At 44.2% G+C, this 14184-nt stretch overlaps 1 protein-coding gene across 1 annotated transcript in view; it reads right to left on the bottom strand.

Moving 5' to 3' along the window:
• Positions 1–14184, bottom strand: part of CDK7 (cyclin dependent kinase 7) — a 268354-nt gene that overhangs the window by 222154 nt on the left and 32016 nt on the right. Inside the window, exon 3 of the mRNA XM_029575717.1 lies at positions 13545–13578. Within this exon, the coding sequence (XP_029431577.1) occupies positions 13545–13578 (34 nt within the window). The remainder of the gene's footprint in view (positions 1–13544; positions 13579–14184) is intronic.

Genomic DNA, 14184 nt, shown 5'->3' on the forward strand with positions numbered 1-14184 from the left:
CAAAAGTGTTCCATGATTGGGCTCCATCCTGATGATGTCACCCATATGAGACTCCACATGTGAAAAAAAAAGGAGACTCCTGCTTGTCCTGTGAGAACCAATCTTAATTCATTCTATAAGGTGCTTCCCAAGGGGCAAATCCTTTAGAACTCCCCTTTGGGGGTATCCTGTCCCTTTTGATGTCAGCCTGTATGAGAACAGGAAGAGGTGGAGTCAGCTCAGACAGTGGCTGGAGAGAAACTGGGACATCTTTCAGTGGAAAAGGAAACGATAGCAAAGCTCCTCTCCCAGACCACATCACATCTGGATATTGCTGAGATACTGAAAGTAGCTTCCAACAGAGCTGACCATAAATTACACCTCCCTCCCCCCCAAAAAAAAACAGAGACAAGGAAAATAACTGAAACAATTGTTTAAGAAAAGCTCCTTCCATGTCACCTTCTCAATTCACACCCCTCCTCACATGTACACACTCAACATATATATGTTCCAATCACACATTCCCAACCATATCCCCCCCACCACCTACACACAGGCAGTCATACACCTAAAAACTCACATTCCATAAACTCCCTACACACAACCTCCCCTTCCCTACACACACACTCCAAACACACCTTCCATACCAGCAAACATAGCCTCTCACATGCACAAAAACCCCACAACCTACACCCAAACACCCTTACAATAGCACCCCTATCTACACACACACAGTCATACCCTCCCAAAAATGCATTCTACACACCCACACATACAACCCCTACCTATATAAACATACACACACACACCCAAATACACATACCCCCATACCCACTAATCACCCTCCAAAATACACATCCACAACCCATTCTTCGCAAACATATTCCTAACACAAACTCCCCTTCTACAAACAGATGTTGGAAAGCATTCCTAAAGTCATGTCTGCATGCTTTCCTTACTAGTTCCTTTAAGCAAAAACATGACATTCTGGTCCTCTAATCTCAGAAGTAGTCAGAAGAGGGACTGACGTCAAGGGTGGAGAGACAAAACAAGAGGGACACTCCTGCTCTCACTGAAGAATATACCCCGAAATGGGGGTCAAAAAATCATTAAATCTTAAGGGAGTTTTTAAAATTGTATATTACTGTAGCAAAGATTTTCATTTTTCTATAAATATATGTGTTTGGTGTTATTACACAGAGAAACACTGGGGAGAAACCAAGATGGCTGCTGCTGATTAGAAGTAGGACACTGGCAAGTACTCAACCACTCAAACATTCTTAAACGACTTCTCATTCTGTCTCCATCATCAGGAGTGCCTAGTCTATTGCAGATTTTAGTGTCATCTGCAAAAGGACAAATCTTCTTACTAACCCATCTGCAATATCACTCACAGAGATATTGAACACAACCAGCCTTATGAGAGATTCCTGAGGCACTCCACTAATCGTCATCCTTTCATTGGCATGAACTCCATTTATTATTACCCTCTGTCGCCTATCACTCAACCAGTTTCTAATTCAATCCACTACCTTGGGATCCAATCCCAGACTGTGTTGTATATTTATGGGTAGACAGAGTGGATTATACATATTTGGGTCAGAGTGCATTGGTAGATGAATAAAAATAGTGTGAGAAAACCTGTGTGTGATGGGCAGAGCAGAGGGAATTAATGGAGTGGAGTGCCTATAGAGGCTCCTGCTGCATGTCCTGAATTTCTTTTCTTGTACCATATTGAATACGTTAGTGCTAAAAGGAAGTGTTTAAGTGGCATTGTGAGACTCAGAGGTGAAGTGAGAAATATGTAAAGGCTGATGAGGAAAAAGTGAAATATTTCTGTTTCGTGTTGACTGTAGAAGGATCACATAAAACAAACACAAATAAGATTGGCAGTGAGGGAAACAGCAATCAATTTTTAGAACAGTGTGTTCATGAGGTGCTAACTAAACTTAAAGTAGCTTTGGCGATGGGGCTGGACGATTTGAGGGTACTGGGGGAACTTAGAGAAGTCCTGGCAGCTCTGCTGGCTGACCTTTAGAGTCAAGAGTAGTTCCAGAGGACTGGAGAGGGGCTGATGTAGTTCCTATTCATAAAAGTGGAAGTAAGGAGGAGGCTGAGAACTGCAGGCCAATTAGTCTGATATCGGTGGTAAGCAAATTAATGAAATCACTGCTAAAACAGAGGATAGTGCAGTTTCTAGAATCCAATGGATTGCAAGATCCGAGGCAGCAGGGTTTTACCAGAAGTAAATCTTGTCAGACTAATCTGATCAATTTCTTTGATTGGGTGACCAGAGAGTTGGCTCAAGGAAGAGCGCTAGATGTAGCGTACTTGGATTTCAGTAAGGCCTTTGACACAGTTACAATCAGGAGACTTAGAAATAAATTGAGCATCCATGGTATTGAACTAGAGTGACTGACTGGGTTAGAAACTGGCTAAATGGAAGATGACAAAGAATAGTGGTAAATGGAGTTTACTCAGAGGCGTGATATGTCTCAGGGATCAGTACTAGGACCGTTCCTTTTCAACATTTTCATGAGCAACGTAGTGGAAAGATGGTCAGGAAAGGTTTTCTTTTTGCTGATGATACCAAAGTCTGCAACAGGGTAGACAGCCAGGGAGATGTGAAAAATATGAGGAGGAATCTAGCAAAGCTTGAGGAATGGTCTAGAGCAGTGGTTCTTAACCAGGTCCTCGTGCACACCTAGTCACTCAGGTTTTTAGGATATCAACAATGAATTTGTAGGAAATATATTTGCATAAAATGGAGGCAGTACATGCAAATATATCTCATGCATATTCATTGTAGATATCCTGAAAAATTTGACTGGCTAGATGTGCCCAGAGGACTGGGTTGAGAACCACTGGTCTAGAACAGTGGTTCTCAAAAGGTGTGTCGGGACACACTAGTGTTGTGAAGTCCCGGGAGGTGTGTCGCAGAGCCAGCAGACGACTGATCTTTCTTCATCAGTCTGGGCAGGAGTTGGCCGACTTCTCTTTTATTGGGTATGACAAGAAGCTGCTCTTGCTTTCTTCTCCTCTTCCTGGCCAGTGGGAGCTTGCTCCTTCACCCAGATCGGAGCGCGACATCACCAACTCCTGTTCATAGGGGCCCGGCAGGACACCAATTTTATCTTCCTCTGCCTGGCCTGGCAGTGAGGCTGTTGATGTTCTCTTCACCACATGCGGCCTGGATGTGAAAGCAGGAGCCTAAGGGGAAAAGGTGCATGCTCTGCAGATCTGCTGCTGCCTCATCATCCTCTCTTCAATGCTTCTTGCCCTCATCTGCTGCTGATAAAGAGGGAGGGAGACTCTGGATTGGACAAATCTTTTCAGCTGATTGGGAGCCAGGAGGAGGGGGCAGGAAGGTGTGGGAAGATAGGAGTTCAAGAGTCTGCTGGGTAGGAAGGCATGGGGAAAGAGGGAGTCAGGGGTGGGAGAAAGGGGGTTGGGGTTGCTGGGTAGGAAGAAGTGGAGGAGGGAGGGGTTAGGGGCTGCTGGGCAGGGAAGAGAGATGGACGTGGAGAGATGGGTTAGGGAGGGGGGAGCGGGGTATGCTGAGCAGGAAAGGGTAGGGAAGAGGTGGTCAGAAGTATTCTGGGTAGGGAAGGGGAGAAAGTTAAACAGGGGAGAGAGGGAGCATGGGGTAAAGGATGTGGGGTGGGGGTGTCAGGAATGTTGGACAGGGATATGAGCCTGTGAAGGGATGATTGAGTAGCTGGGAGAAGTGAGGGGTGATGGGGGCATGGAGGAGAGTGACTGGGTACAAGGACCATACTATATCAGGGGTTTTTTTATTATTTAAAACTTTTATTGAATAGTATAGAAAGCACGATAACTAAATTTGTCCAGAATAATACAGGAATTCAGCTGCGAACAATAATTTCATTCTTTTAATACAGCATAAAAATACCATTGTTATGAATACCAAAGATATTCTAGATTGCAATAACCAGTATGAGGTAGCTGTTAGACCGTGCCTGTCTATATGACTGGTGAAATGAACCATCATATCCCACTGTTTCCATCGCTCCCCGCTCCCCCCTTCCCACCCCCCCTTTTATTTCCGTACGTTTGTTAATGGTTTCCGTCCCAAGTTGATCACCCTTTGCTGTTGCCCCTGAAATGGATGTGGTCGCACCAAAAGGCTCAGGATGGCTCCGCCGCCCCATCATCCACCCACTCTACTTCCCAAAATGCTGGGCTCAAGTGGGCCCTTCCATCCGTATTATGTAGCGAATCAGTGGGGACCACATCCTATAAAATTTAGGTAGGGTGTCCAGTCTAAGGACTGTTAACTTCTCCATGTAATGTATTTGTCGCAGTTTAATGTATAGCTGTTTTACGGACGGCGGGTCTGAAAGTTTCCACTGGGCAGCAATCAGTAATCTAGCAGCGGTCATGAGAAATATTATCATTTTCTGAGTTCTATCATCCTCTGCTTCTGGAGATGAGAGCCCTAGTAGCCAATATTCAGCCCTCATAGGAATCTGGAACCCCCACACTCCTTCCGCTATTTGTTGGCAGGTACTCCAGAACCCCTGTATTTTGGGGCATTGCCACCACATATGCCTAAACGCTCCGACCTGGGAACACTTCCTCCAACAGAGAGGGGACCGGCCGGGAAGCCACTTTGCCACTCTCGCAGGGGCGTAGTGCCATCTATATAAATGTTTGTAATGGTTTTCCATCATTGACACAGACATCGAGAACAGTCCCATTGTCCTAAAGCACTCCTCCCACCTATCCCTACCCCACTGTGTGCCCAGATCTCATTCCCATTGCACCAAACTAGGAAAAAGGTAACCATTCCCACTTATCTAGTTCTCCCATCAAGAAGCGGATTAGAGGTCTATAGTTCTGTTGTATTAATTGAGAAGGATCCAAACTTAAGTTGACCCCCAAGTATCTTACTGGACCAGGCGACCACCTGAATGGAAATTCTTGCTTACCCACCCACAAAAGCCTGTCATTAAAATGCACTGGGAGAATCTCAGATTTATCAAGGTTGATCTTAAACCCCGAAACCTCGCCATATTGTTCTATCTTTGACATCACCCATGGCAGAGAAACCATAGGTTTGGAGAGAGAGAAAATAACATCACCAGCATAAAGAGTGATCTTATGCTGTTGTCCTCCACATCGGAGCCCATGTATATCCCCAGCTCTTCAAATCACTTCCGCTAGTGGTTCCAGACTGATAAGAAAAAGAAGTGGGAATAGCGGGCAGCCCTGTCTGGTACCCCGCCGTATCGGGAATGGTGCCATATAGCTATGACTTATTTTTATACAAGCAAGGGGATCACTATATAACACCTGTATCCAAACGGCGAATGAGCCTCCAAGTCCCATTTTATTCAAAACTGCAAATAGATAGGGCCAGGAGACCCTATCAAACGCTTTCTCAGCATCCAGTGTCATAAACACCATGGGAGTGCGGTTGGAGTTAGCAATATATATTAAATCAATTATTTTCCTTATATTATCCAATGTGACTCTTCCAGGCATAAAGCCAGCTTGGTCCGCATGCATGAGTTGCCCTATCACACCTCGCACTTGAAGCGCTAAAATTTTAGCCAAAATTTTCAAGTCAATATTGATGAGAGAAATAGGCCTATATGAGGCACAACTTATAGGGTCTTTCCCCTCTTTGGGTATGATAGTAATACCCGCGACATTCCTGTACGGGAGGAGTAGAGCCCCCTCACGTAGCTTATTAAACCTAGCTGCTAAGGGACCCCGTAATTGAGTTCTATATTTTTTGTAAAAGAGGGGTGTGAACCTATCCAATCCGGTGGATTTTCCAGATTTTAAGTCCTTAATTGCCCAATCAACTTCAAAGGGGGATATTGGTTTTTCCACGTTGGCCTGGTCAGCATTGGATAGCTCCAGTAAGGGGATGGTTACTAAATAGGCGAGAATGTCCTCATTGGATGGGGACATCTCCGGCCTATACAGCTCCTCATAATACTCCTGAAATCTCGTTCTTATCTCTGGCTGTTGTAAAAGCATGGTGCCTGCCATGTTTAATGCGACAGATCAACCCTTTCATTCTTTTCTTCTGAAGTCATCTGGCTAAAAGCCTGCTGATTTTGTCCCCAAATTCATAGTATCTCTGCTTGAGAAGATCCAGAGAAAAAGCTATTTCAGCCGTGTCCAATGCTGCAATGGCTTCTCTTTTTTGGGCTACTAATCTAATGGGAAAGGACCCTGGGTATTGTTTATGTCTCCATTCCAAATCTCACAATTCCTGCATTAAAGTCGCCCTTCGAGCCCTTTTTTGCTTTTTATGGTAGGTGGCTATGCTAATAAGATGTCCCCTTAAAACCACTTTCATTCCCTCCCAGATGGATATGGGTGAGGCCCCATCTACACTATTTAGAGAAAAATACTCTTCTATCACCTCTGTTATCCGGTCCTGCATGTGGGGCTCTTGCAGTAGGGATTCGTTTAGTCTCCAAAATTTCCGCCCAGTATCCTGTGGCTGCATTGACAACCAGCAGATAGGAGCATGGTCCGACCATGTGATTGGTTCTATGTCCACCTGAGACGTCTCCCCCACTAAATCCTTGGAAATGAGAAAGTAATCAATTCTGGTATAAGAATTGTGTGGGTGCGAATAGAAAGAATAGTTCCTACTATAGGGAAAAAAAAGCCGCCAAATATCAACCTCTTGGATTGTGGCCATGAAACGTTACAGGGCTCCTCTCACCCTCCCAGTCCCTTGAGAGGATCGCGCAGAGGTATCTAGGTCAGGTGACAATGCCACGTTAAAGTCTCCCGCTATAACTATATTATGCCCAGGGAAATGAGCTAATTGCTGAGCCACCGCTCCCAATGTTTCCATTTGCAGTGAGGGCCAGCAATAAATATTCACCAACACCATTTATCTATAGTGTATAGTGACCCTCAGGATAAGAAAACGACCCTGAGCGTCGCAATAATTATCGTGGACTTGTACTGCCAAATTATGCGTAAAGAGGATTCCTCCCCCGCTAAACCGCCTTTGGATCGTAGCAGGGGCATAAAATTGAAGTGGATAACGCCATGTCGCCATTACATGCTCATCTCGACGACTGAGATGGGTTTCTTGTACAAATGCTATTGCTGCAGATAGTGGTGTAAGCTCTTTTATAAGCAACTGTCTTTTGAACAGAGAGTTCAGGCCTTTGACATTTAACAAAATACATTGAAGATCAACCGTTAGGATATCCATGGCTTGCTCTCATGTTGCCCCATAGTGTATACATATTGCCGAGGTCACTCCCTATGCCCCATCTTGTATACGTCCACCCCCATTGCCTCCAGCATCTACAGTGGGTACCTTTATTATGCAGAAACCAATCAGACATCATTACAATCCCCCCCTGCCCCCCACACCTGCCCTTCTCTCCCATAGCCCCCTCCCCCTCCGTCAAACCGCTCACCAGGATAGTGAGCCCCTAACCTGGGAGGAATAGCCCTATTTCCTCCCCCGCAGCCCGTCTGATCGCACCCGAACGCCCCTCTTTATCTAGATAGCTATAGCTTTATGCCAAGTGCTCGCAATCCCTCCCCCACTCCCCCGATATTGAGTACATAGCAAAACCTTAATGAACTTTAAAAACTACAGGTCGTATAAACTAAACCCACATAGAACCGTAAAACCAGCAAAAAAAAAAAAACCTGAGAGTCCGGCTGATGCCTATGAGCAACACCCCTCCGGATGTTTAAAGTTCAGTCCGGGCCCAGCGGTAGGTCACCCTGGCTGTGTACCAGAACGCAGAGGTTAGATGACCACGTGGCCGCTCGTCTCCATCACACATCCGGGGTCTCAGATTTCAAGATGGCGCATCCTTGTCGGCGTTGTCGGGGCCTGCGATGTTCCTGGTAAGGCACAGGCCGCCCTTTCCCACCCGCTGCCATTGGGGTTGAGGTAGGACAGTATTTTTCAGTGGTGGTTTGTCCATTTTCGATATGTCGACACTGCTGCCTGCAGGATAGGAAGTGCCTCTGCCACAGACTGCACTTGAGATGTTGAGCCTTTTAAGGTAAAAGCTAGGTTCCAGGGAAAGACCCAGCGATATCGGATACCCTCACTTCGAAGTAGCGCAGTCAGGGGTTGTACCTCTCTCCGGCGGTGAAGCATAGCCAGGGCCAGATAGCTATATATTTGCAGTTCATGTTCTACCCAGCTGAAGGGGGAAACCCAACGGGCACAGCGCAATAGATCTTCCTTAATGAGATAACTGTGGAGACATGCGATTATATCCTTAGGGGCATTGCGTGGAGCAGCCACCAGGGCATGATGAGCTCTCTCTACTACCACCTCGGTGCGCCGCTGTGTCCCCCCCTTCTCCGGGTCCGATGCCAAAACTGCTGTACAAATTTTCCAGGTGACCTCCATTGCGTTATTGCAATCAGGGAGCTCCAGCAGGCCCCTGATCCTAATGTTAGATCTTCAAGACCGATTCTCGAGATCTTCTATCTTTAGTTGCATTTCTTCTTGCTGGCGCTGTAGGTCAGCTACATCAGTGGAGATCGCCGCAACTCTCAGGACCTTTCCTTCCATAATCCCCTCCGTGTCTTCCACGCGGCGGCCTAAATTTCTCCTTTCCTGGCGGAGGCCTTCCATATTTGCGTTTACATCTTCTTTCAAGGAGCGGATATCACATTTTATTTCCGCAAACCATTTATCAAAGTCCTGTTTGGTGAGTGAATCCATGGTAGTATCACGAGTCTGCATTTCTAATGTTTTTGGATCCAACTGCTCCTCGTCTTTAGGCCCGGCTGATTCCCTGCCCAGGGCTGCATAGCGGGATCCAGTAGTATAAAAGGAATATTGGGTGAGATCATCTGGTTTTATTTTGCTGGCCATGACCACCCACTTTCTGTACTTCAGATGCACTAGTTCGCAGAGTATAGATCCGAGCTAGCTGGGGGAAATGCTTCAAAATTGCTGCAGGGGAGGAAGAGAAACAGGACTAGACGTTCATGTTGTTTGATGACATCATTTCCTCCTCCACTATGTCAGTTTTGAGAATAAGCATTTCTTCTCTCTTTGAACTTTGCTTAGTGTAGGAGGAAATATATTTTTGTTTCTAGTCTCCAGTTTTGCACTGCATGCAGGTGGTGGTCTTGGGGTTTCCATTCCAAGTTTTGTTTCCACATTTGTAATTTGTAGTCTTTTATTCTATATTTGCTGAAGGCAGGTCTGTCTGTGTTCTGTATGATTGCGACTGAGATGAGGCACTTTACTAGATGTTTGTATCAGCCTTATTTGTTGTATTTTCTCCATATTATATTGCACTGGTGGTGAATTGCTGCCTCTTCATGGGTAGGGCTACTGCTGTTTCATTTCTTGGAGTTAGTGCTGCTGAGGTATGGCAGGTTTGATAGACGTATACAGAGTGGGATTTGTTTATATTATTTTACAATGCACCTGGTAGTGGAGGGAGTTTGTGATGCTGTTATTAAGATGACACCAGAATCAGAATATCTTTTTTGTATGGCAAGTTGTACAGGGAAATGTCTTAGTTGTGCTCTGCACCTGCTGTTAGGGTGCAGAGCATATGCTTAAATTAAGTCCCGGGAAGCCAGATCGCTGGGCCCCCTCCAGACCGGAACAGCTCCCTGCCCCAGTCGGACGTCAGCGAGTGGGAGGTGCCGCGTGCTACTAAATCGCCGCAGCGGCGTTTGGGAAGTTGGAAGCCAAATCGCTGGGCCCCCTCCAGACCGGAACAGCTCCCTGCCCCAGTCGGACGTCAGCGAGTGGGAGGTGCCGCATGCTACTAAATCGCCGCGGCAGCGGCGCAACACCGCCGCCGGCACGCCACCAAAGCCGTGCGCACCCAAGGCTTTGTCCAGAATAGGACGGAATAGAGGGAAGAGGCGTTTTGCTCTGGACGTCATCACTGAGAACATAGGAAAACAGGTACCTTTAAAGCATGTTGATCACTGGTTGGAGTTTTGCAATTCTTAAGAGTTATTATGCCTGCGAAGAGAAAGGGGAAGGTGAGGGTGTTTCCCCCAGAACCCCTACCCCCCCTTTTACAACTAGAGATAGACCGCTTTATGACACAGTATAAGAAGGAGGTTGCCGATGAAACCTTTGGAGGCCTCTTGGAATGAGAACAAGCGACCTCCCAGGAAGAGGCTTCCCTCAGTCCTGTCTACCGTCCGTCTCCCTTCCAACGGGGTGCAGGCGGAGGAGCTGCATCTTTGCCCACCGATGAGGTGGAACAAAAGACTGCAACTGAGGGAGCAAGCCCCGCCTTGATATCGGAATTGAAAGAAGTTGAGGAGTTTCCTCCTGATATAGGGGAGCCCTCAACTTCGTTGGAAGGTCCACAACAACGATCTCCTCAATCCGATAAACCTGTGGATGTACAGCCATTACCACCTAGGCCTGAGACGGTTACATTGGGAGCCATTTGGGATTTGGTGAGTGGCTTGAATGCCACGGTGAACAGGTTGGAAGGAAAAATTGATAATGTTTCTTCTAATCTACAACAACAAGTATCCACTACACAAAATCAAGTATTTGGACTTACTACTAGAGTTGATGAAATAGAAAGAAATATAGAAGTGGTACAGTTAGTGAAAAATAAGTTGATTAGAGATCATTTAATATGTTCCAAACGTTTAGAATATCTTGAAAATAATGCTAGACAACTAAATGTAAGGATTGTTAATTTCCCCAAAATTGTAGGCGAAGCAGTGTTTATTTCCTTAAAGAGATTTATGTCTGAGATACTTGGATTTTCTGAAAATGATATCCCATCTGTGAACTCGTGTTTCTTTGTAAAGAAGAGATCTTCGGATCCGATTGTGACTATTCCAGAAAACCTCACTGGTTTTCTGGAAGATTCAACTTTACAGGTCCTCGATAGAAATACCCTAATAGTATTATTTGTAACTACAGGGGATATTACCAAATTAATGAAGAGTTACTTTCAAAAGTTTCCGACTTCATATATGGGACAAGATGTTAAAATTTTTCCGGATCTAGCAGCAACTACTCGTAGTAGACGAAGAGAATTTTTGACATTAAAACCTAGAGTTATATCTTTGGGGTTTTCCTTTCTTTTGAAATACCCTTGTAGATGTACAATTAAAAGAGGAAATGAGTCCTTTAGTTTCACCTTGGTGGAACAACTGACCCAATTCATTGTGGCTAGAGAGCCAATCACCTCCTCCCCAGTAGCAACCTAGGTGTCAGGCAATTATAATTATATACTGTGGTAGTGTACCAGATCCCTAGTAAATTATATTAAGGTTAATTATCTCCATTTATCCTCCCTAATGATTCTCAGATGTTATATTCATACTCCTGATGAAAAATTTCAATTTATAATGATGGTATTTCAACATAAAGATTATTTGTTTATCTTGAAATAATTTTTTCTTTTCTGTTCATTCTAATATGTTGAAATGAGGAAATTGTATTTCAAATGTCATATTTGAAATGTTTATTTGTATAAGTGATTATTTGAAAAAACAATAAAAAAGATTTACGTAAATTAAATCCCATGATGTCGTATGTTCAATGTATCATGTATGTGAGCATCATCTCTCAGGTGTGTCCTGATAGAAAAAAGGTTAAAAACCACTGGTCTAGAGATTGGCAGCTATAAGATTTAATGCTAAAAAGTACAAAATAATGCATTTAGGATGCAAAAACCCAAGGAAGAAGTACAATTTTGAAGGAGAAATTATTCTAAGCACAAAAGAAAAGTGGGATCTGGGGATGATTGTATCTAATGATTTTAAGATGGCCAAAACAGCATAAGCCAGAAAGATGCTTGACTACCCAGGGAAAGAAATGGTCAACAGAAAGAAGAAGGTGATTGTTCTGGCTCACATAAACATACATGTTTATTATCCAGGCAATTAAACTTTCCCCCCAATCAGTCCTCATAACAAAGATGCTGTAAGTCTGAAATTGTTTATTGTACAAGTAAACTTACTTACAATTGTTGCACTTCAGACGTAAGCCCCAGGCAAGAATCTTTGGTAACTTGAATTATGACAGGAGAAAGGAGAAGGGAGTTTGACAGGAGAAGGGAGTTTCTTGTGTTGCAGGAGTTAATTATTGTAGAGGCGGGAAGGATGAGGGGAATATGAGGCTGACTTATCCATAGAAGATGGCAATAAGAGGGAAGGTGAAACCCAATCCATTTCAGGGGGTAACACAGAGCGCAGCGTTAGTCAGAGGCAAGCTTGGAGCAAGTGACTCTTGTCGAGAGCTGCCAAATGAAACGCCTCCACAAGCTAAAGGCAGGGAACAGGGTCCAATGGCAGCGAGCCTAAGAACCATGTAACACAGGGGGAGCATGAAAGGCAGTCCTTTTAACCTATAAGGCACCCTGGAAAACTTAAGTTAGGTTGCATAGGATTCAAGCTCTCCCGAAGGTGAGAGAAAGTGGGAGGGGGGGGCCTCTTAAAGACAAAGGCTCACAGATTTTTATCATAGGTTACAAACAGTGCTTCAGTATTAAGAATCCTCAGAAGGGAGGACTGCACTAAACACAGTTAAACTACAATATAGACAGATACAAACATGTACCCACTGCTGGGGACAGAACAGTGATATTATCCCTGTATAGGTCTCTGGTGAGATCTCATTTGGAATACTGTGTATATATAGGATATAAACTGGTTGGAGTCAGTCCAGAGGGTGACTACTAAAACGGTCAGTGTTCTTCATTCTAAAGCATATGGGAATAGACTTAAAGATCTAAACATGTATACCATAGAGGAAAAGTGAGATAGGGGAGATATGTTGAGAGACATTTAAATATCTCAAACGTTTTCATGCACAGGAAGTGAGCCTTTTTCAATGGAAAGGAGGCTCTAGAACAAAGGGTCATGGGATGAGGATGAAAGGGGGTAGACTCAGGAGTAATGTTAAGAAATATTTCTTTACAGAGAGAATAGTGGATGCATGGAACAGCCTCCCAATGGAGGTGGCAGAGACAAAAACGGTATCTGAATTCAAGAAAGCATGGGATAAATATAGGGGATCTCTGAGGGAGTAATGGGAATTGAAAGGGCTTCATAAACTGGACAGTTGGGCAAACTAGATGGTCCAAATGGTCTTTTTCTGCTGTCATGTTTCTATGTTTCGAATATTTTTTGATCATATTGCTCCCGAATATTCCCTTTCATGACAGCTGCCATTGGCAAAACTGAATATCTGAAGTTATTTGCCTCGGCCCCAAAACACTGGGGGTGGATTGACTCCTATGAAATAACGTATGATCTTTCTCTCCATTCCTGAATGCCTGGAACTGAAAAATGATGCAGGAGGATGTCCATTTTACTCACATATCAAAATTCTTGGAGGCCACATGCCCAACTCATTTCTTGCTTTTTATCATTATGAAAGTCACACCTATAAGGCTAATTAACTGTTTAATCGATCTTCTGCTGCACACAATGGTAGAATAATTCATTCTAGTTTGTATACAGTTACCTCCAATGCCAGCCAAAAGTAACTATGGCAATTTTCCATCCATGACAAAAATAAAACTCTGAAGAATTAACAGCTAACCAAGGTCTGTTAATGTTCATTAAATACGTACCATCCTTAGCTTCTGATCTGTGGCCAAGTTTAATCTGAAAACAAATACAATATTTCAGAAAATACAGTGCAATCCTGTAATAAGATACAAAATTTGATTATATTAAAATTATGAAAAACATAGGAAGAAACTATGCTCTATAAGAGATGCAAAACAGTAAAAATTGTTCAGTTTTATTTGGAAATGTAGGCACTCACAGATTGCTTGATCAGTTCAGTACCAAAACAAGATTTGGGTAGGGCCAGGAGTCCCTAACATAAAAAATACTATTTGGCCTCTCAGTTTCAGCCAGTCGTCCAAATACGGGTGTACTAGGATCCCATCCTCTCAACTTTGTTGCAACTACTACCATTACCTTGGAAAATGTCCTGGGAGCGGTGGCCAGACCAAAGGGCAGTGCTCGAAATTAAAAATGGCATCCCAGAACTGCGAACCACAGAAAAAGTGTTGATGTTCTAGTTGGATGGGAATGATGTCCAAAAATTAAAGCCGTCCACCTTAGGCATCCAAAAATTAGGCGCCCAACACTTAGGCGCCTCATACCTAGGCATCCCAATGCCTAGGTGTCCCTAGGATAGGTGCAGTAAAACTCAACTTGCGTGCAACAGGTAAGCGAACGGCCACTTAAAGCACCGCTTAA

The sequence above is a fragment of the Rhinatrema bivittatum genome, chromosome 1, assembly GCF_901001135.1.
Source record: "Rhinatrema bivittatum chromosome 1, aRhiBiv1.1, whole genome shotgun sequence".
Lineage (NCBI taxonomy): Eukaryota > Metazoa > Chordata > Amphibia > Gymnophiona > Rhinatrematidae > Rhinatrema > Rhinatrema bivittatum.